The sequence below is a fragment of the Meles meles genome, chromosome 3 (genome assembly GCF_922984935.1).
Source record: "Meles meles chromosome 3, mMelMel3.1 paternal haplotype, whole genome shotgun sequence".
NCBI lineage: Eukaryota > Metazoa > Chordata > Mammalia > Carnivora > Mustelidae > Meles > Meles meles.
In genome coordinates, this window is record NC_060068.1 from 106571530 (window position 1) to 106595524 (window position 23995).

Consider the following 23995-nt stretch of genomic DNA (forward strand, 5'->3'; position numbering starts at 1 on the left):
TCTTTAGTGGACACTGATGCAGATCCAGCCAGCAATGCTGAGGTTTCCATGGAAGTGCCTATGTAGCCACCTAGAGTGTAGTCCAGATGGCTCAGGGAAACTGAATTCCAAGGAGAGACTTGGCTGTTAGAACGCAAGACAATTCTGTAAGAGAATGAAGCTGTCACTGCTTTTGTTTATCTTATCCTTGGCTTGGCATTTTCTCTCAGAATAGTTGTTAATGAGAACTACAAGCTTCTTGAGCCCTTACTTAGTGTCAGGCACTGTGCTGTATGCTTCTTCATAACATCTCACTTAATACTGACAGCCATTCTACAAAGTAAGGTGGTTACTATCAAGTCCTTTAGTAGATGAGGGAGTTGAAACCTGGAGAGGTTAAGCAGCTAGTTCAAAGTCCTACAACAAGTCCAGGAGACCTGGGTCGAAATCCAAAGCCCACATTCTTTTCATTACATCAGAGTGGAGATGGGGTAGAGTAGAGCTTCTAGTACCCCTTGCTTTTATCAGACAGAGGCCCATCACTCTTAGGACCTCAGGCAGGATCAGGGAGCAAGTATAAGGAGTAGGTCTCCTTGCCCACTCTTTGCTGGGAGTTTGTCATCTAGGGCCTGGGGGAAGTACAATGAGCTGGTCTGGGATATTTCTCTAACTCACCTGGTCACTTACTGGTGTGCTTAGGCAAATGACAGTCACCTTTTTGGGCTCCATTTTCTTCTGCCATGAAGAGGTTATCCTGTTCTCAGTGTTCCCTACATGCAGAATGGGGATGTCATGATCACAGAGTAGATGGAAATGAGCTTGGATATCATCTTGGCCAATATAGCTGCCCCTCCCCTCTGCCGAGTTCTTGGCAGACAGTTGGGAATACATGAAGGGAGTGTGTGAGGTTGGAGAGCAACAATATTTGTCCTTCCTGTTCAGTTGGGAACCCTACATAATGGGAGTTTAAGAGGTCAGACCACACAGAGTGCCTGTGATCTGGTTGCAACATGAGTTAAGGGTGTTCTTCCTCTTGAATGTCTGTGCCTCATATGTCGGCTGGTCTGTGCCAAGGGTATTCACCAATCAAAACGTATTGTGTGTGTGTGTGTGTGTGTGTGTGTGTGTGTGTGAGAGAGAGAGAGAAGCTTGGACATGGTAGAGGTGGGTCTTTCCACAAGAGGGCCCCAGTAAGCTCATTTAAAATTTTTTCTCCTAACACAAAATGTGTGCCTTTGTATTCACACTGTTGTCGAATAAGTAAAATGAGTCCAATTTCTGTGGCTGATTCATAGGCTACTGGAAAGGCAGCATGGCCTGTGGAAAGAGGATGGGTTCTGGGCCAACTGGCTTTGATTCTTGACTAACTACTCTCTGGCTGCATGATCTTGGGCAAATTATTTAACCTTTCTGAATTTTAGTCCCTTCATGGGCAGACTGAGGAACATATTAGAACCCTATCAGAGAGTTGTTGAGAAGAGTGAATGAGCTTAGAACTTTGCTTGGAACATAGCAAGTACTTTATAAACACTGACTAAGATTACTATGAGGCAGAATTTATTTCCCTGTGGGCGGCTCAGATAGTGCATTTGAATCCTAGGGGATTTGGTGTCATTGAGGTATTTCTCTCCATCCCATATTACAAAGTACCAGGACTAAAGCTTCTGAGCAGTCTGAGGCATGGCCGACAGCTAAGAGAAAGTGGAGTTGTGTCTAATGGGAGTTTGTTCTTGATGGTTTGCTTCCCTGCCCCCTTCTTTTGCCGGTGTGACTGTGTCATTATCCTGAGGATTTGTGTGTTAGAGAAGGTAGTTCTACACCACTGTAAGAACCTTTCTATGGCATTAGAGGATCCATCTGTAGGATCTGACTATTGGAGTCGATTTTTTCTCTGTTATCATTAAGACTTGAGTGATAATATTGAAAAAATTGGATTTACAGAAGTGGCCCCAAATCTCCAAACTTAAGTGGACTCACTCAGGCTTTCAGAGGATTCTACTTATGAGCCTCTATTTCTTCTCACGTGTGCCCTCTTTTGCAGGGCCCTCTGGCTGCCTCATTGCCAAATCCAGTGGCCTTTTATATCCTCATTCTGATCTCTTGACATTGTTGCCTATAACTTGAATTTCTCAGGGTTCTCCCCTCTGTTGACCTGTTTGATCTGCCGCTATTGTTTTTGTTCCTTGTTTGATAACGTTGCTTGCTTTGCTTTCTTCTTAAACTCCACCCGTCATGTGAAGATTATTCTTGCTTGTTGTTCCTATCCCTCTGGGTTTCTCTCTAAGACAGGGACTCTGTTCTTGTTGATTTGCTTATTTATCTCTGTGGTTATGGCACCGAAGTTCTGACCCTGCCCTGGCCTTCTGTACCTCTCTGTCTTTGGTAGGTGTGAAGTTGCCAGAGCAGAACTTTCCTGGATCTACTGACAAGCTTCAGGCCTAAAGGCATTGAACCCTGGTTATCCTTTTTTTTTTTTTTTTTTGTCAGAGAGGGAGAGCATGCACACAAGGAGGGGGAATGGCAGGCAGAGGGAGAAGCAGGCTCCCCGCAGAGCAAGGAGCCTGATGTGGGACTGGATCCCAAGATCCTGGGATCATGACCTGAGCAGAAGGCAGACACTTAACCAGCTGAGCCACCCAAGTGTCCCCTGGTTATTCTTCATGTAGTGAGTGAGTGCCTGCCATGTCTTCTAGGTCTTCAGAAGATCTAATGAAGATTGAATCTTAAATTTCCTTCTAGCATGCAGATTTATTGAAGGCTGTGGTTGAGTAGCATAGGTTTGGAGAGGGCTAGGCTCGGCTTCTATTTGCTTTGTCCCTTTTGGTTTTGCTCTCTTTTTTGTTTGTCACTGATTTCTTTCAGCTGATGTCATTTTCTTTTGTGTGTGAGATTGCAGTTTTTTGCTAATATGCTTAGCTACCCTCTTGAAGATCTATTTTCTCCCCTACTGGAACAGGAATGGGATTGGTCATGTTCCTCAGCTTTTGGAGTACAGAGTATTGAGATGGGGTCCGGAATGCTTTCATCCTATTTCATCCCATTCCATGTTGCTCTAGTTCCTGCTGGGCTTCTGGAGTCCTTCTTGGTTCCATGTACTCTCTGGTGGGGCCAGTACCTGTCCTTACATTGCTACTGGAAAGGGTTCTCCTGGGCTCTTTTTTGAAGGCTGCATGAATGGATTTTGGCTTTGTAGCATTCTGTTGAGGCAGAAGCTTAGCCTCCTTCCTCCAATAGCCTCCTCCAATCACTTTCTTTCTTGGGTACCTTGGATCTGTTGAGAGCAATCTCCGTTTGCTTGGCCCTAGGCATGACTTCAATATTGGGGACAGATATTGTCCCCATTTACGCAAATGGTCAGTGGTTAAGGATATTCCCTGTCCAGCCTCCCAGCCAGTTACCTGGGCTTGGCTGGGATTGGAAGCCGCTTTTCTCTTGCTGTCCAAAGGCTCTTTGGATTTAATTGCTGTTTACCTCCTGACTTTCTATTTAATTTATGTCTTAGGGGGAAAGAGGCTGTTTGCTTGACTGTTCCAGACTTACTTCTCCTGTCCTTTAAATTTTTCTTTAAAAACCCATTTCTTTTCCTAAGCTTTTGCACATTGTTTTCTCTTGTCAGGGCTGTCCTTTCAGTGTCCTTTTGCTTTGTTTCTTCAGCTTCATATTTGCTCAAATTAGGCAGCAAGTTTCTGTTTGTGTAGAGGTGAGTGACTCTGTGTGTGTGTGTGTGTGTGTATATGAGTTTGTGCAGCCCATAAATAGTAATGAATGTGTGTCTGTAGGAAGAGCTCATCCTCTAACCTTCAGTCTGGAAAGCAGAAGGTTGTTTCACAGCTGTTCCTGCAGCCAGCAGTTCTATGTGAAGGTGGCCTGGCTCTCTGGACACTTGTATGCTGGGAAGGGTATTGAGTGCTCTGGGTCTTCCTGGGGACTCAGCAGAAAACTGGCTTTCATCTCTCCGTTTTTCGGAGGTGGGGGTGGGGAGGAGGAGAGGGAATTTGTCCTATATAACATCTGTTTCTTTCACCTTCTGGGAGTAGATACCCAACAAAAGGCTTTGGTCCTCAAGTTTGAGGTGTAGGGTCAGCTAAAGGATGTGTAGATCCTGCAGAAGGCAGAGTTCTGGAGAGTGGTTCCAGGGTGCCTGGCCTGGCCCTGATGGCCTGTGTAGGTCCAAGAGCTAGTCATCATCCCTACTCTGATGGTAAGTAGGTACCAGATGCTTTATTAAGCACTTTCCATATATTTATTTAATCCTCTATAACACTCTTTGAAGTGGGAGCTCTTATTATGCCCATTTTACAGATTAAGAAACTGAGGCCTAGTATAGTTGTGTTCAAGATCACATAGCTAGGAATTGACAGAGCTAAGAACTGGCCTTAGGTCATTCTGCCTTTTAAATTCATGTATTATACTTTCTATCCAGTGTTTTTATCTCTTTGCTTCGGTTTCCTTCTTTTTTTTTTTTTTTTTTTCCATTTTATTTATTTTTTCAGCGTAACAGTATTCATTCTTTTTGCACAACACCCAGTGCTCCATGCAAAACGTGCCCTCCCCATTACCCACCACCTGTTCCCCCAACCTCCCACCCCTGACCCTTCAAAACCCTCAGGTTGCCCCAACCTCCCACCCCTGACCCTTCAAAACCCTCAGGTTGTTTTTCAGAGTCCATAGTCTCTTATGGTTCGCCTCCCCTCCCCAATGTCCATAGCCCGCTCCCCCTCTCCCAATCCCACCTCCCCCCAGCAACCCCCAGTTTGTTTTGTGAGATTAAGAGTCATTTATGGTTTATCTCCCTCCCAAGACACATGAAAAAGTGCTCCATGTCACTCGGCATCAGGGAAATACAAATCAAAACCACAATGAGATATCACCTCACACCAGTCAGAATGGCTAAAATTAACAAGTCAGGAAATGACAGATGCTGGCGAGGATGTGGAGAAAGGGGAACCCTCCTCCACTGTTGGTGGGAATGCAAGCTGGTGCAACCACTCTGGAAAACAGCATGGAGGTTCCTCAAAATGTTGAAAATAGAACTACCCTATGACCCAGCAATTGCACTACTGGGTATTTACCCTAAAGATACAAACATAGTGATCCGAAGGGGCACGTGTACCCGAATGTTTATAGCAGCAGTGTCTACAATAGCCAGACTATGGAAAGAACCTAGATGTCCATCAACAGATGAATGGATAAAGAAGATGTGGTATATATACACAATGGAATACTATGCAGCCATCAAAAGAAATGAAATCTTGCCATTTGCGACGACGTGGATGGAACTAGAGCGTATCATGCTTAGTGAAATAAGTCAATCAGAGAAAGACAACTATCATATGATCTCCCTGATATGAGGACATGGAGAAGCAACATGGGGGGGTAGGGGGATAGGAGAAGAATAAACGGTTTCCTTCTTTTAAGATGGAAGTGGGAATTCTTGTCCTTTCTCTTCTAAATTTGGGGAAACAAATACATGGACATACACTGTAGGTTAAGACTATGAGCATTTTCTGAGATGGGGTTTAGAGTGCTCCCAGGTAGCTTGCTGAGGTGGTTCTGTCTGCCCAGGACATTTTTGACCTTTTCCTGTTCTCCTTGTGCTCTAACCCTGAGATGAGAGCAGCCACTGTCCGTGGGGCCAGCCAGCCATGTAAGACACTTTCAGAGATCCAGCAGTCCCACTTCGCCTTCCTCTGTTGGCTCTTTGCCATCCTCATCACAGTCTTTTGTTTTCTTGCCTTTGGAGAAGATAAAAGTTGTGGGATAATGGTTGGTTTTTTAAAACTTTTTTATTTTCTTAAGGCAGCTGGTTAGCTCAGTTGACTAGAGTGTGGTGCTAATAAAATTTTTATTTTCTTTTTATCCAGTGCCTAGTCCTTTCCCCCAGTTCTGTCTGAATGGAATAAAGGACATGAGGCACCAAGAGAGGCAAGGGCTGGTGAGTCCAAAGGCCTCCTCCCACCCTTGCCCCAAGCATCTGCTCCTGTAAGCTATATAGTACAGTCAGCTGAAAATACAGATTGCTGAGAGCATCCAACCTCTATTAAAGTAGAGGAGCAGCCTACAGACGGCCAGTTTTGATAGGAAAAAAATGGGCATTTCAAGTCCTAATTGTCTTTTTTTGTCCCAAAGCCCAAGGATACCTAAGGAAAGAGTTATTGGTAGAACATTGAAGTGTGTTTCCTTTCCCAGATTGAGTGGTGGTGGTTTAAGTCAGAAGAAGATCATAAATGTAAAGATGTTGCTCTGTGCTCCAGTGAGAGCCAAGGATAATGAGAAGATTTGTTTTATAGTATGTGCAGGGATAGGTGATCAGGCAAATCCAGGGTTACTGGGTTTTGGGAAGGGTTGGAAAGGGCACTAACTGCAGGCCGGGTGTGCCAACTATGCCCCAGGGGTGCCATGACTTTGGCGTTACTTACATCAGTGTACTGAGGTGTTCTCTTGCTGCTGCTGTTACTGCCTAAGTCCCTGGTTGTGTTGTGAGCTGTCCTGGTAAAACATAGCTGTGTGCCACTTCCTCTTTCCTTCTTCTGGCCCACCCCCACCCCGCTGCATTCTGAGCATAAAGCCCAGAGAAAACTGTGCCTGCATGTTCTCCACCTGCTGCTACTTGAATAAGGCCCAAGCCCAGGTTGACATGGCTACAGGCCAGGCCTCAGCAGGACACCGGACACCATTCCCCATGCCTCCATGTTGCACTTGCTCTTAGGGTATCCCTGCAAAGCCTGGGAAGCTGTCTCATTCCTTTCTCCCAGCCTTACTTCTCTTAGCTCTGTCTCCTGGCACCTCCTCCCTGCAACATGTTCTCTCTCTCCCTGTGTTTCATGGAGAAATATATGGAGGCAATAAATAGGTCAGGTGTGCAATCCATGTGGAATTATTGGGGGGGGGAGATGAAGGATCTATTTGCAAATCGATTGCTCATCCTTAGTATTGGCATAAAATGCATCTGAGGGTGTTAGTGTGTGTGCAGGAGACGGAGGCGGCTGGGAGCCCTGTGGGAGCTGCCATTTCTCTTGCTGCCCCCCTCCCCCGACTCCAGGAGGTGGGGAAGCTGCTGTGTGTGTATAAGCTGCCCCCAACCTCTTCTGCCTCAGTCTCTTCTGTATTTCTTCCTGCTGCACATTTGTCTTCTTTGCCCTTGACTAATTCATTCTCATTTATCTCTTCCTCTTCATCTTTTCCCCCAACATCAATTCCAGTATTTATCCCTGGCTGTGAGAAGGGAGTGTTTAACTGTGTGTGTGTCCATTCATGTACAGATGAACACTACTCTTCATGCAGGGAGGGAAATCTGTGGCTTTGGGGATAGTCTTTGTTTTCTCTTACGGCATATTTCCCAGTGCACCCCGTTCCCATTTTTGATTCTCCTTTTCCCCACAGGCAAGCCTGTGGATTAAGAAAGGTATGGGGCATTAGAGGAATCTCTAGGGAACATTGTGTGTTCTCAGGACCCATCTCCCTGGGCCTTTCCAACCTTTTCAGTCCTGATGTGGAAGCCTCTGCTCCTTTTTCATCCTCACCCAGGCTGCCACCCTCGCCAAGAGATCCCCCACAACCCAGGCATGGTCAGGTACCTGTCCAGAACCTAATGGTGTGTTGTGAACTCATTCCCTGTCTTTCAGTGTGATTGGTGCCCCAGGGAACCAGGTTGCTGGGGAAAGCTCATGTGGCACTCCGCCGTTCCATTTTGTCGACGAAAAAAGAGGGGAGAAGCTGGCAGAAAGCAAAGGCTTTTGCTGCTGGGTGAGTGTAGCAGCTATTTTTAGTGCCCAAGGCTTTGCTTTTCCATTTGGCTATGCTTTTTTAGCACAGTGCCAGTCCAGCAGGGCTGTTTTCCTTTACGGCTCCAGATGTCCTTAGGGAAAGTTTCCGTCGGTGGCTGAGAAGGTAGCACTGAGAAGGTGGGCTGAGCAAAGGGTAGTAACTGCTGAGAATGGGTTCAGACAGGGCTTTGGGTCCCACTGCAGTCCTGTTGTAGGACCAGTTTCCTGAGGTGGAATGCAGAGTATGGCAGGAATAGCAAGGAGAAAAGGTAAACACCATACTCTTCAGAGATGTTCCCCTATAATGAACACAGTTAAGCCTCTGTTGAGTAAACAGCCTAATAAGGTGTATTAGGGCTGAGTGACCAACATGCAAACCTTTTATAAGGGTCTGGACTAATGCTGACATGTTCTGACTTTTTCCTAGGGCTTCTTAAAAATTTTTAGCTTGTTTTATTTTTTTCATTTTGCCCTTCTTTCCTAGATCATTTGCCAGTTTTTTAAAAGTACACGGGTTTCTCTTCATTTTTTTCATGTTTTATTTAAATTCCAGTTAGTGAATATACAGTGTAATATTAGCTTCGGGTATATAGTATATATAGTGATTCAGCAATTTGGATTAAGTTCTCTTGACTGCCACTCTAGTATACTGACCAAAATTGCTTCACCGAGAAACCCATTAAGCAGTAACTCCCCTGGTAACCTGTAATCTACTTTCTGTCTCTCTGAATTTGCGTGTTGAAGAGAATTCATTTAAGTAGATTCATAACAATATCTTTTCTTTTGTGTCTAACTTACTTCACTTGGCATATAATTTTTTCAAGGTTGATTCATGTTGAGGCATGTATCAGAATTTCATTCTTCTTATGATTGAATAATATTCCATAAGGGTGTGTATACAATATTTAAAAAACTCCATTGGTTGATGGATATTGGGGTTGTTTCCACCTTTGGGCTATTGTGAATAATGCTGCTATGAACATTCACTTGGAAGTATCCGAGTCACTGTTTTCAGATCTGTTGGGTGGAATAAATACCTTAGGGTGGAATTACTGGATCATAAGGTAATTCTGTGTTTTACTTTTTGAGGGACCACCAAACTTTGTCCCACAGCATTTTACATTCCCATCAGCAGTGTATAAGGGCTCCAGTTTGTCTGCATCCTTATTAATATAGGTTATTTTCCTTTAAAAAAAAAAAATACAGGGCACCTGGATGGCTCAATGGGTTGGGCCTCTGCCTTCGGTTCAGGTCGTGATCTCAGGGTCCTGGGATTGAGCTCCACATCGGGCTCTCTGCTTAGCGGGGAGCCTGCCCCCCCCCCCCCCGCCGGCCTTTCTGCCTACTTGTGATCTCTCTCTGTGTCAAATAAATAAATAAAATCTTAAAAAAAAAATACAACCACCATAGTAGATGTGAAGTAGTAAATATGTGGTTTTGGTTTACATTTCCTTAATGATTAATGATGTTGAAAATATTTTCATGTCTCTATTGGCATTTGTATATCTTCTTTAGAGAAATGTCTGTTCAAGTCCTTTGGCTATTTTTAATTTGGCTTGCTTGGTTGTTTTTGTTGTTGTTGTTGTTGAATTGTAGGACTTGTTGATATATTCTGGTTATTAAACCCTATCAGATGATTTGCAAGTATTTTCTCCCCTTTTCTTGGTTGTCTTTTTACTCTCTTGATAATGTCTTTTTTAAAAAAATGTTGATACATTTTATGTCATTTATTTTTATTTTTAAAAATTTTTAAATTTTTTATTAACATATAATGTATTATTAGCCCAGGGGTACAGGTCTGCGAATCACCCAGTTTGCACACTTCACAGCACTCACCATAGCACATACCTTCCCCAATGTCCATAACCCAACCACCGTCTCCCTACAGCCCACCCCCAACCCTCAGTTTGTTTTATGAGATTAAGAGTCTCTTATCGTTTGTCTCCCTCCCGATCCCATCTTGTTTCATTTTTTCCTTCCTTACCCCTCAAGCCCCCCAACTTTGCCTCTCAACTTTCTCATATCAGGGAGTCTTGATAATGTCTTTTGAGGCATAAAGGTTTTTAAATATCGCTGGTGTTCAATATACTTACTATTTTTTTTAATCACCTTTGGTTTGGGTGTCCTTTTTAAGAAATTACTGCCAAATCTAAGGTAATGAGGATTTTCTATATGTTTTCTTCTAAAAGTTTAGCTCTTAAATTTAGTCTTTGATCCATTTTGAGTTAAGTTTTGTATGTGGTGTAAGGGAAGAATCCATCCCATCTTTTGCATGTGGCTATTTACTTGTCTCAGAACTGTTTGTTGAAGAGACTCTTTCCCCATGGAGTGGTATTGGCACCCTTATTGAAAATAAGTTGACCATACCTGATTATTTCTGGGTCCTCAGTTCTATTCCATTGTTCTTTATGTTCTGTCCTTACTGGCTGTACCATACTGTTGTAATAAATGTAGCTTTGTAGTAAGTTTTGAAATCAGGAAATATGCGTCTTCCAACTTTGTTCTTTTTTTTCCCGAGATCTTTTTGGTTGTTCTGGGTCCCTTGAAATTCCATATGTATTTTAGGATGGATTTCTCTATTCTGTAACTACATTGGTATTTTGATAGAGATTGCATTGAATCTGCGTATTGCTTTGGGTAGTATTGTTATCTTAACAATATTAAGTCTCTGATCATGAACATGAGATACCCTTTTATCCTGTTGTTTTAATTTTCGTAGCTACTAGAGCCTGGGCTTCGGGCCTTCCCTTGGCCTCCCAAAATTGTTTGGCCATTTGAAAAGTGATGTAAGACTTTGTGGCTTGGGAATATTGAACTTTGCTGATTGATGGGATACTGGTGGCATCTTTCTTCAGGTATAACAGTGAGCATGGTTTAGAAGTGAATGATTATGAAGGCTTAGGAGAATTTGGGCCCAGGTGTGTTCACACACAAATAAATCGGTTAGTTTCTTTCTCTCACTGTCATAGCCAATACCACCCTCTACAACCTGACAACAAGTTGATAATGAGGAAGGAAGGAACCACACTTTTGTATCTCCTGTAAGAGTCCTGCTTGGTTCTATGCTTCCAACAAAGGTGTGTCTGCCCATGAGTGACTGAACCCCTTATGGGAGATAGAGGCTTCCTTTAGATCTTATCCTGTGGTAGAAGACCTTTGATAACTCTATGCAGAAAATGTATGTTATCCTTTGAGCAAGTGACATCTTGGGAATCACATTGCTGGGGGATCAGGCACTAGCTTCCTGTTGACCTTCTGGGTTTTTTTATATTCCTCAGGTCTGTAACTATGGCTACCCAGGGCTTGCCCCCTTCCAGGATGGCTCTTCTGGGAATGCTGCTTGGACTGCTGATGGCTTCCTGCTTCACCTTCTGCCTCAGTCATCAGAACCCGGTAAATATCTTAGCATAAACAGAAGAATCCTATAAGGTCCAGGAAAGCCTCCATGCCACAAAGGCTTCTGTGGGAGTAGTGTGAGCTTATTTTTCTTGCAGGAAAGTGGGCAGCACTGGATCAAGGAGTATGTGTACTTCTCCCCCCAACCCCGCACCCTACTCCTCTGGCCTCTGTTAAAGCTCATAGCATAGTTTCCTTTGGAGAAAATATGATGATGATGGTGATACAATAATAATCTCAATAATGATGATGAGTTTATCATGTATCAAGCAGTTTATTAAGTGCTTTATGTGTATTCTCACTTAATCCCCTTAACTACCCTATGAAGTAGACAACCATAGTTATTACCCTCATTTTGAGAAGGATCCCAAGGCTCAGAGACATTAAGTAACTTGGCTAGGATCATTCAACCAGTTTGTGGCAGAATTGGGAAGGTCAGGATTTTCCCCAAGAGCTGGTTGCTTGTGTGGTGAGCACCAAGTAAGACTCTGCTTCTTCCTCTACTCCTGTCTTCCTTGTGCTTTCTCTGTCTGTCTCTGTTTCTCTGTTCTTTATCCTTCTGTCCTTTTCTCCCTATTCTTTCTAGGCCTCTCTTCGTTAACCTAGACCTGACTGCTCAGGGTTTCTGTCACTGCTGCAGGCAGAAGTAGAGTGACCGAGAAGCCTCTGAGCTTGGCCTGGCTGCAGCGTGCCAAGGCTTCTGGCCCTGTTTCGCTGGCTGGCCCTAGGAACAGCCTGCCCTTGACCAGCTCCCAGTGCCCCCTCTTTCCTCTCCCCTGAGAAGCCTTGACTGTCAGCTTTCTGACAGTTTTGCCCTCCCCTGGCCACCTTCCCCAACCCCAGGGGCTCCAGTAAATGTTGGGTAAGTGCTGCAGGCTTTGGAGCAGGAGGGCCTTGAAGTGCAAATGACAATTGTGATGAATTTAATAACAATCCACCTCAGCTCAGAGGTTCACCTCTGGCTTATGGCAAGCTTCCACCTTCTCTCTAAAGTCATTTGTTTTCTCTCTGCCTTTCTCCCTACTTTGTGGAGCAGAAGAGAAAGTGCAGTTAGGAGTCATGAATTCTTTTGAGCTTTTAATGTTACCTAAGATCTTACTGCTGCTTTTTTTTTTTTTTCCCCCTTTTCCTCAAGGATAATGAGGATGAGATCCCTTTGGCCTCTGAGGGTGGCACTGGTCACAGCAGGAGTTAGGGGCTGTTCTTGTCATAGCCTTGGCCAGAAAAGCACACAAGTGTCTCAAGGGATCCTGGCTGTGCCCCACTTCCCCCCAACCCCCCACCCCAACCTATCACTCATGAGGATATCCAGTGGTCCCCCTCATGAGCTTTAGCAGATGCACAATTAACAAAAACGTGCTGATGGATTTGCTTAAGGACTGTGTTAGTAAGTCCCTTTTGGACAATAGTCCAACCAAATAGATGAGCTTTCAGAGCCATAATTATTCTGGCCCATTTATATTAGCTCTATTGAGTCTAGTCTCAGAAAAATGTTAATACTGACTTTCATCAACAGAAGCTACTTTTATCCTTATGTCTGTTCCTAAGCTGTATCCATTTGTCATAATCTTTCATCATGTGCTAAGCACAAGTAGGAGTTGAAGCATCTTTTCTCTCATACCATAAAAATTGCTGCCCTGTTGGCATTTAAAATCCAAATTCTGCAGCCAGCCACCATCACAACAGTGAAAATGGGTGGTGGGGGACGAGGGGGTGGTTATGATCCTTTCTTCAGAGCCCGTAGTCCAAGCAAGAGCTCCTGGTGGCCTGGAATTGTCCTCCCCAAGGGCATTTGTGCAGGTTAATGGCGACCCAGGAAGGGTTGTTTCTGTGTATCGGGGTTTGGTGTGGAACCAACCACTTCTCCTGGCTTCTATCATCCTACCTCTCTGGGATGCCACAGCTTAGGTGGTGTGGATGCTGAAGGAGTGTGGTTGTGTGGTATCCTGGACTTCAAGAAGGTAGTGAGTGATGTAGAAGGTAGTGAAACCAGTGGAAGGAGCAGAGACCCTTGGGAAGTTCCCTTTTACCACCTATGTTGGCAGTTGGGCCATTTCTGAGCTTTGTTTCCTCATCCAGAAAATAGGCTTGATACCTCTCTGTTAAGATTTCAGTGTAGATGATATGTGATTACATATACAGAGCACCTAGCATTGGGATTGGCAGAGGATGGTCAATAAATGTCAGCTATTATTTTTAGTAAGCGCAGGGCTGCTTTTATGACTTAATGTAGGGCTCTGGCAGGTAGGGGTCCTGTCCCAGAATGTTGCCCTGGCAATCTGTCTCTGTCACAGCGTCTGTCAACTTACCATTAGAGATTCATTCATTCTCCTGGATCTTGAAGGCTTTGGTCTTTAAGAATCTCTTATTCAGATATAAGTGCAAGGAAGTGAGACATGGTAAGCTGTTGTCAGCTAACACCTTAGCTGGAATGTCTTGCCAGTCAGTTGAGAAGAAATTGGTATTTGGAGTGATGGTAGCAGGGGAAAGAGAGTGCTGAGGTTTCAGCGTGGAACAGAGCCGCAAGAAGCCAGCTGAGAGGGCACCAGACATGGGGTTTACTTGAGAGTTGACCAAGGGCTGGCTGACTTCTGTCACCTCTTAGTCTTTTTCTCCTGTTGAGGACGCTACCTGAGCACAGAGAAGCTAGTCTTGCTTGTCCTTTCTCTCAGACTGTGGTTTTTCACTTGGTCCATGGAAGTCTTCCCTTTCCCCTGGGAGGCGGGGGATGTGCTGGTAGATATGCAAAGGTGATCTCACTGCCCTCCCCACCAGTTCCCTCAGCATTTAGGGCACAGCCTTTAGGACACATGACTAAGAACAGAAACACTGAAGGGAGTCAAAATTCCTGCATGGGCTTTGGAGCCAGGCAGGCCTGACTTAAATCTCTGCTCTGCTTTTCTCAGCAGTGTGATTTTTGCACAGGCCCCATACCTGTCCTCATCTGTAAAATGGGAATGAAGTGTGTGCTTCACAGATGAAACTTGGATGAGTTGTGCAGCATGGAAGGCACTTTATAGCCTGGAGCTACGGATGGTAGCTGCTGTTACCATGACAGCCTCATCCCTGTGATCTGCTTTTTCTCAAAACCTTTTCTGGAATGCCCCTTTTGAACTGACTGACGTCCTCACTGTTTGTCAGATGTGATTTGGGCAAACAGTCTAAAGTCACTCAGAGTTAGATTTGGTGAATAGGGTGAGCTGATCAGAGGAGCGCCAATTTGTATCACCTGCACTAAAGAAGGATTTGTACTGTAAAATAATGGCAGGTTTTGTGTGTGTGTGTGTGTGTGTATCCTAAAATCTGGTTCAGAGGTGACACCAAGCGGAAGCTCAAAAAACATTTGGAGCAGTGGTGGGGTGGTGGGATTATTAGCTCCTTTAGGGCTTGGGGCATGTGGCTCAGTGGTTCATCAGTCTCCTTCCTAAATTTACTTTATTAACCTTAAAAGGAATCTAGAAAAAGAGGCTTTCCCAGCCTCTAGTCAAGAGAATGAACACAGACCAGCCTAGAGTTTGAAGGGCTTTCTGCCATGTTTCATCATTACCATTCCTGTTGCCTCTTTCTGCTTCTCCTGGAGATGAGAGTTTGGTTGCTTGCTTACAGCCACACCTGCCAGGAGTTACCTGGCTAATAGACTAAAGCAAGAACTGCAGTTTATAGCTTAGAGATGTTTCGTTTGGTCCTCTTAGTGTTCTAAAATAAGAAGAGTTGAGGTAAAAATCTGTTTTTCTCTTTTTCATGGCAGTGGTGGACCAGTTGAGTAGCAGCTGTGTTCCTTAGTCAAGGCAGGAGGACTCCAGTTTTCACAGCACAAGCACTCCCCATTGTTGGACACCCGGCCCTCCTTGGCCCCTTAAGGCATTTGACCCACACACTTTGGGGGTACATTTTATTGACATTCCCCTAGGCCCATGGTCTAGTGTATGGTGCCTTTGGCAGAGGCTGACCAGCATGGATGGGCCCTGCCTTATAGTCTTCGGGTACTTTGTGGACAAGGTAGTCTTTGTTCTAGAACGTGGGGCTACTCCCTGGGCTCTAGCAGGTGTGGCTACTTTGGACTTGCCTCACTCCAAGGCATCCAGAACATGTACCTGCCTGTGGGAGAGAGTGGTTCCTTTATTTCTTTGTTCTTTTTTTTTTTCTAATATTTTATTTATTTATTTGACAGGGAGAGAGGTCACAAGTAGGCAGAGAGGCAGGCAGAAAGAGAGGGAGAAACAGGCTCCCGACTGAGCAGAGAGCCCGACGCGGGGCTCGATCCCAGGACCCTGAGATCATGACCCCAGCCGAAGGCAGAGGCTTAAACCACTGAGCCACCCAGGCGCCCCTATTTCTTTGTTCTTGAATGATGGTAAATTAAGAACTATGCTGGGCATGGGGGTACTGTGGTGAAAGAGATGGACACAAAACCTGCTCTTAGGAAATCCGGCTGTTGGCCAGTGTCTCCTGCCATTCTGTCTTTATTTCAGTCTCACAAGCATGGCTGCTCTTTTGCTCCTAGTTTTCTTTTGAGCTCAGATCTGTGCAAACTCCATGTTGAAGGGATATGAGAGGTTTGATGGGCCAGGCAACTCAGGTGTCCACAACCCAAACCTGACCTGAGTCATGTCATTGTGTAGTCACTATTGGATGTCATAGCAGACTCATCCAACCTGTAGTCTATGGTTGTCTTTACAAGTGATAAGAGTAATGGCTACCCCATACCCAGAGCTAGTGGTTTACAAGGTGGTGCCTTGTCTCATGTATGAGCTAGATGTCGCTATTACTTTTGCTTCACAAATATGAAAACAGGTTTAGAAAATTGAGTAAATTTCCTGGAGTCACGAGAAACTAGGATTCGAACTTCTGGTTATGTGACATGGAGCTTGAGTTCTTATCCACTGTGCTATAGTCTTTGCCTCTCTTTACTTGTGACATGATTTGAGGGCTTCATCTTGTCCAAGATCTCTTCCTTACAGGTCCTGAACAAGATCTGAAGTCCTGCCATCTGAATTCCATGCCTTGATTTCGTAAAATGTAAAAGTCCTTGGAGGGGCTTTCCATTATCATCACCATTAACTAAACACCTTGCCCTTTTCTTTGACAGTTACTGAAAGGTCAGACTCTCAGGTGCTGGGTAGGTGGGGATACCTATCTGAAACTGGGGTGCTGCTTGGAAGAGATGCATTGCTACCTCCCATTCAAGGTTAGGCTTGTTGGGAAACCAAAATGAGATGTGTTTAAAGGTCCTAGCTCAGGTTTGGGTTCATAGGAATTCACAAAATATGCTCACTGTTATTACAGGAAGGCTCCAGAGGTGCGAAGGGTGAAATAACCTCCCAGTGTGCTAGTGGGGGTTCCTCCTTGCTATCCAGAGCTCTGGAACCCTCTGGTTCCAGTTTCCTGAGGCCCTACTGCTTTTATGCAAGAAAGGTTTAAAAATGGGATAGGAAGAAGGAGAGGCCTGGAAGAAGCAAAATGAATAATACTTGGTATTTATCTTGCATCTCTGTCTCCTGAGCTCAATGTGCTCCACAGACACCATCTCATTAATCCTCCATGCTCTCTGTGGGGTGGAATGAAACAGGTTTTAGGAATTAGTTTTTGGCTTTGGCTTCTTCCCCCTTCACCTCAGCCTGACTCCCAGCTTCCCACTTGCAGCCCTTTCACCCTGGGTTGTTATGTCCCAAGGGGTCATTTATGCCCCGTAGGCACCCCGGAGAATTGCCAGGCCCTGCTGGGCCCTGTACGTATCAGTTGGGCCTCAGCTGGCAGGTTTTGTCTGTCTGGGGTGGCCATTTGAGGACCTATTCTCCCATTCATGTGTGCATTTCTTCTTTTAAATACATCTTTTTTATTTATAAGAGCAATTAGGTGAGAGTTTCAAATGTCACACAGTATAGTAGCAGGGCAAGTAAAAAGCAAAAGGCTCTTACTGTCTTCTTCTGCCAACCCCTCTCCCTAGGTTGTTCCCTTAACCCCCTTGAGATAGTAATGAACTGGGGCACCTGGGTGACTCATTTGGTTAAGCGTCTGCTTTTGGCTGAAGTCATGACCCCAGGGTCCTGGGATCAAGCCCCATTTCTCCTTCTCCTCCGTGCTTGTGCGCATTCTCTCTCTGTCAAATAAGTAAATTAAAGAAATTTTAAAAAGTGATAGTAATGAACTTTGTGGAGTTTTTCCTTCCTCATATACACATAACACCTGCTGTGTTGATGTAACTGTATCACCTCACTCATACTTGTTATGAGGCTAACCTTGTGAAGGGTCCAGACTAGGCTGGGGAGGAGAGGAGGACGGAAGAGAAAGGTATACCACCCAGGCCATGTTTTTTGTTTACCTGGTATCTTGCTATGGTGGGTCATGCCCTGTGTTTTCCTTTCTCTGAAGGAGTTTGCGCTCACCAGCCCAGAGAAGAGCAGGACCAAAGAAGCAGACAGAAAGGAAACCACAGCAGAAGAGGAGCTGGACTCCGAGGTCCTAGAGGTGTTTCACCCGACCCATGAGTGGCAGGCCCTTCGGCCAGGTACCAAGCCCAGCCCTCTCCCTGTGAAACACACTCTGAATTCTAAGTGCATATGTCCTTCATCCCCACAGGGCTGCTTTGGAAGAGCGGTCACTCTGTGGCCCACTGGAGGGGAATAGTGTGGTTCTTCCGAGTGGCGACTGCTGCTGCAGGGCTTAGGGACCTCCGTTTTCTAGCAGAGCAGAGATTGTGGCATGTTATTGCCATGAAAGGAAGGCAGGTGGTGGGTGGCCGAGCGTTCTGAGCAAGTGATTGAAAACTTTCTTTCCGTGTGCTTCTGAAACACAGGAGAGGCAGTGACATGTGCCTCACTCTGCAAATGCTATTTTAGGCTCTGCTGCTCGGCTCAGTGCAGCTGAAATATTGTTCACGGGAGAGTACTGAGCACCGGTGCGGGGCAGGAATGTTCTGTTGCTAAAAGAACCTGTGCCAAGAAACAGGGGCTGATCCTGGCCTGGTTTCTAAATGGGGCATCCTCAGAAAGAACAACTTTCTAGCTCTTTTATGAACCTGGGCCCATGGCTTAGAAAGTAATGAGCATTTGTGGAGAGTTCACCATATTCAGGTACTGTCTTAGGTGCTGAGTGTGCATAATTTCGTTCAGTCTTCACAACTGTAAGAACTGTTATTGTCTCGGTTTTACTGTGAAAACACGGAGGCTTGTTGACCTGTGTCATTCAGCTGATGTGTCCTAGGTCACTGACCATGGAGCCTCGACCCACTTTCCTCCCCACTGTCCTTGTTCCAGCCTTACTGACTGTAGCCCCACTATGAGAACACTTGGGTCTGTTCTCCAGAGCGGGCTGTTAGCACTGTGTGCTGTGGCAAGGTGGATGGCCAGCCCTGGCAGCTGCCACTGTGGTTTGGTCTGCTCCGAGCCAGTATTCATCGCTGTGTCCTCACTGTCCCCGTTGCTTCTGTGCCGTCAGGGGCAGCGTTCACTGTGCCAGCCAACTTTCTGGTAGTGATAGCACTCCTGCTGGACTTGCATACAGGTCGCTGATGCCACCGAAGAAGGAAATGAAGTGGGAGCCAGGGGGAGGTTTTAGGAAAATCCCTATCACTGGGGAAATGTCCTGCCCTCCCTGTTGTGAGGATTCTTGACATCAGGATGTCACTCAGTACATTCAGTTCTGATTTTAATTGGTAAATTCTCCATTTGTGCTATCCCTTGAACTTGATTGTGGAATTGGATGCTAGTAAGGGTACATGAGTGTATAGGCTTCCTGTCCTCTCTGGTCTTTGATGGGGAAGGTCACTTATGGTGAGGTGGAGAGACTTCTGTGCCCCTAAAGTGCCCACCCCCTAGAGATTTTGATGAGGGAGCAGAAAGGTTAGCACAGTTTTTTCTGCCTGGAAGTCAGGGATGCGGCACAAGGAGGATGATGGAATATCTTTTGGGGACTTTTCAGAAAATGGCTAGTTTTTGTTGATAGGTATTATTCCCAGTTCAGTAACTTTTGTCCCCTCAGGTGTCTGAAGGAAGAACCTCAGTTCTGTTGTCCTCAGGCCTCCAGGGAGGGCACCATGGGATACATGGTCTGGGCTCATAGGAAGGTAGCTTTCCAGGCTGCCTGCTGTGGTCTGGAACACCAGGGGACCTACCTATGACTTCATGGGCCTTCCCACCAGGCCAGGTGGGAATTGGGCCCCAGCCTTTCAGCCCTGCAGCAGCTGCAGGTCACCCTCCTGAAATCGACCTGCCTCTGTTATTACTGTCAGCATCCTCACTGTGAGCCGCTTGTTCCTGGAAGTGATTTTCCTGTCTCTCTCTGTCTTCTGGTTTATTTTGGGATCTGTCTCACCTTACGGAGGCACAGCAAGCATTTTAGTGTGGATTCAGCATCAGCTGTTCACAAGCAAGCAGAGGAAAGCTGTTTGCTGGCAGGTCCTATGGGTTCTGGGCAGGCAATTCAGAAATTTTGTCCTGGGGTGGAAGATCCCTGAGACCTAGGACTTTGTGCCTGTGTACTTGTTACTACAGAAAGCTGGTTATCACTTCTTGGCCTTTTGGCTAAGATCAAGTGTACAGAAAGCTGGTCACAGCCAAATGTGGTGAAGTCTCTGCTCCCTGGGCACTTGTGAGATTCTGCTTTGTGCCAGGCACTGTACTGGTAGCCAGAGATATAGGTAATATGTCACATTTACTGAGTATCAATGGTGCCAGTGCTATAACTACCCTCACTTTTATGGACAAAACTGAGTCTTAGAAGTGACTTAGTCAAATGACCAGTTTTAAACTGTAGAATCACAGTTTAAAACAAGCTTTGTCTGGCCCCAAGCCTGAACTCCTCACCACTGTGCCATGCTGTCTTTTTGAGTAGCAAATGAGACATGATTCCTACTTTCTAGTAGCATATAGTCTCAGGATACAGTGACAGAAAAAGGCACTAGAGTGTTTTGGATGTTCTGGTGGAAGTGTCCTGTGCTCATTGAGAGAACAAAGGAGGGTGTGGGAAGGCTGAGGCCTTCTCTCTGTATTGTTGAGATCTCAGTGGAATGGTGAGTCAAATTTTATGATGCTGAGCCTTCAACCCCATGAAAGTTCTCTTTTGAGCTGTGTGTTCTTGGCCAGGTTAATGAGAATCTTTGAACCTTAGTTTCCTCATCTGAAAATATCTGCTTCCCAGAGATGATGTGAGACTAAAACAAGATTAACATATGTAGAATGTTTCACACAGGACTTGGCATATAGGAAATAGTAAGTGGCTATAGTTGTCATTTTTAAAAAATATACCTCTGTTGCTTTCCTCTTCTTGGGACCTGAAGGAGAAGTGGAGGTTGACAAGGCAGCCTGAGCAAAGAGCCTTGTCCTGCCCGTCATCCAGTGCTGCTTGTTGGCCCCATGTGGGCTCAGGGAACCTCAAACCTGGGGCACCCTATTGACCTGAACTGACTTCTGAGGCTGTTAGAACCTCAGAAATATTGGCATCAGCACAAAGAGCCCACTTAATGGGAGCATGCAGAAAGCCTATGCAGGAACACATTTGAGGGGGTTAAAAAAAAAAAAGGGAAAAGAAAAAAAAAAATCCAAATCATCAACAACTGATGAGAGCAATCCAAGAATTATAGAGCACCAGCCATCTGGTCAGATCATTTCAGATCTGCACGAGCAATAGGAGGGAATTGAATTTTAAAAACCTCATTTATAGTAAACCAACTACTCTGTTTCAAGTATTTAAGAGAGGAGTCTGATTTCCTGCAGGCCCTGGACATCTGTCTGAGGGAGCACCTGACTCTGGTCCGGGTGACTCTGTGGAATTGTCTGGGAGGCCTTTGGCCCCTAGCAGCTTGGAAGGGGCTGTGTGATTCTTTAGTCCTCAGATACCCCCTGCATGTCCAGCAGTTCAATTCTGACACCACATTCCTGGAGGTAGTGTCAGATCCCTAAGTTAAAGGTCTCAGTGACACCACATCTACTTAAGATGCTAGTTCCAAGTCCCAGATCACCCCGTATTTATGACCAGCTATAAATTGGAAATTCCCACAACCCCCTCTTCAGTTTCAGTAATTTCCTAGAACAAATTCTAGCTCAGGGAATTTAGGAACACACTTGGGTTTGTTGGCTTATTGTAAAAGGTCCAACTCAGGAACAGCCAAATGGAAGAGAAGCAGAGGGCAAGGTATAGTATAGGGGAAGGGGTGCAGAGCTTCCCAGCTCTTTCTGGGCACACCACCCTCCTAGAACTTCTGCATGTTGACCAGATTGGAAACTCTCAAATTGGTTGTTCAGGGGTTTTTATGGAGGTTGAATTTGATAAACATGATTGAGTTTAATCACTGATGTCCAATCACTTAATCAGTCTCCAGCCCTCTCTCCTCTTCTTTGAGGTCAGCAGATGGGGCTAAAAGTTCCAACTGTATGATCATGGCTTACTCTTTCTGGTGACCTGTCCCCATCCTGAAGTTATTTAAAGCTGCCTTCTCCCCTTCTTCTACTCCTCAAGAGTCATCTCATCAGCATAAACTGTGGAATAACTCTGGAATTTACTGTCACTCAGTAAATTTCAAAGGTTTTAGGAGCTCTATGCCAGGAACCAAGGATAAAGACCAGATTTTTTTTGAAAATCCTACAGGATGAATTGAGTTGGGACTCAGGGGCAGAGCTCCCTGTGCCTTCTGCCACCTCCCCAGCTGTGTGGCTGGGAGGCAGGTGACCCTCCCTTCTTCCCCTGGTGTGGAGAGATCCTCCTTATGGGTGATCTCGTTTCCATGATGGTACACAAGTGTATGACCTGCTTCTGTCCCACCCTTCCCATGCACACGTCTAGGCCCATGAACGGTGGGTGACTATGGGAGTATTAGTTAAAGGCAGTTTATAAGTTAACTGCTGTGTCTTATCAGAGTGGTGCAGTGGGACTTGTCTGCCAGCAGAAGGTAATGCCCTGAGGGAGGTCTGTAGTAATAGGTCTCTGCTCATCTTTTCCTGGCTCAAGTGCAGCACTGGAAATGTGTAACAGGGACCAAATAGAGGAAATAACGGTGGTTTTTGTGTGGCTTTAGGATAGTCTGTCTCCTCTCTTGAACACAAGTTGCTATCTCCAGCAACTTTCAAGGATGAGATGTTCAACAGAGCTTCTCTCTGGTGCTCCTTCTTTCTTCACAGTGCCTTCCCCCCACCCCTCTCCATTTCAAAGCCTTTTAAGTCTTCTGGGGATTCCCTGAGAGCTTTATTTGTTCCTTCCTACCTATACTTCTGGCCCATCTCCATCACTACAACCATCTATGAAGCCTTTGTTAAGCATTCTGTGCTCTGAGCATCTCTTTTGTATGTTGGTAATAAGAATTTGTCAGGAGAACTGCTTGGGGCATAGCAGGATGCCAGGTCTTTTGAGACCTATAAGAGCATTTTCTGAGGCTCCAAATTACCTTGTCCTTGGGGAGAAAAGGAAGGTGGGTTGGAATACATGAATGTCCCAGAAGGTTCCATGAATACAGTTTAGATCTCTTCATTTCAGTGAGCCCTCATTTTCCATTTGTGGTGTTCTCCTAGAATGGCTGACTACTGCCCCTCAGCAGCCAAATCCCACACCTCCTGGGGGAACAGGTGGAGGCCAGGGCAGAAAAGCCTGTGAACTCCATGGCAGTGACTGCCAAGGCTGAGGCCACTTTGAGACTAGCTGGCTGAGCTCTGCATTGGCATAGAGCATCATTGCCCAGGATTTGGCCTTCATTACCTGGATGGGGTAGGCCAGGGTCCAGTTTGCAATCTGCGGACTTGGGTGGTGATGGAGAGCAGCTGTTGACTGTCCGCTTTCTAACAAGCATTTGTATGCTTAATGCTTACCCTAGGCTCTTACTCTTGCCTTTCTTTGCTTCCTCCATCTACCTGTTCTATTTGAGGTTTAATAAAGACTACTTAGCAGAGTGGCATAGCCTCAGCTCTCAAAAGTCAGGATACCCAAACTGGCTGAAATGAAAAACTTAAACTGGAGTAGAGATAATGGAAAACTAGCTGCCAAAATGAGTCCCAGCTCTCATGCCTAGGGCTTGGCTTTAGCTCAGACAATCTGTGTAGCTGTGACTTCCCTTTTTTTCTCTCATATTGGCCTCATGCTGCTGGCTAAAACTGACCAGGCCATCTCTAAGGTTGGGACTCATCAGGGCTGGTAGTATCTCTCAAGGACTGCCTTGAGCTGGAATGAGGGGGCCTTTTCCAGAACCTGTTCCATTCTTGGTTTTGTGATAGCACTAGAGGTAGGAATTGATTGGTAACTTAAGAGGAGGTAGTACTTGACTAGGTAGAGAAGAGGACAGGTAGGAGGCATGAGTGGACAGGAAGGGGATGACAGGAACAGAGACCTCAGAGTAAGAGTACATCTTCCTGGCTGGAGAGACAGGAATGTATAGCGAATAATGGGAAGATGGTGGTGGGCAGAGTCCCATCTGTCAGATAGGGGATGGTGGAGAGAGGGTGGGAGGAGAGATGAGGAGGAGAGCTAACAAGGCAGTAGAACTAATGATGTAAGTAAGTGTAAACTATTAGTGTGTAGTTGAGTCCAATCAGGGGCTGTGATGTTAATGGGAGATGAGGAAATGAAGAAAGATGATAGAAACTCCTAGCTTTGAGGTGTTTAAGAGTAAATGGAAGAACAGAACTAAAACAGTAATTTTGGTGGTAGTGACGTCAAAAAAATTGTCTATTTTATGTTACATTTGTTGTATGTTACAGTGATGTACAGTTGATTCCATCAAGATGGAATGCTTGATGCTAGAGATAACGTGGTGGGCATCGAATGCCTACCTAGGCTTATGGTGTAGGAGGACCCCCTGACAGGAATATAGTTAGGTAAGAACACAGAGGAGGGGCCCTGAAGGGAAGACTTCCCAGAGGCAGGGTCACTGA

General features: G+C 45.4%; 1 protein-coding gene across 5 annotated transcripts in view; it reads left to right on the plus strand.

Moving 5' to 3' along the window:
- SIL1 (SIL1 nucleotide exchange factor) overlaps positions 1-23995 on the plus strand; it is a 220020-nt gene that overhangs the window by 43590 nt on the left and 152435 nt on the right. For 4 of the 5 annotated variants that reach the window (XM_046000371.1, XM_046000374.1, XM_046000375.1 and 1 more), the window contains exons 2-4: positions 7605-7725; positions 11024-11138; positions 17514-17649. In XM_046000371.1, coding sequence (XP_045856327.1) covers positions 11034-11138; positions 17514-17649 — 241 coding nt within the window. In that variant the 5' untranslated portion in view covers positions 7605-7725; positions 11024-11033. The remainder of the gene's footprint in view (positions 1-7604; positions 7726-11023; positions 11139-17513; positions 17650-23995) is intronic. The other variant, XM_046000372.1, reaches the window with a different exon arrangement.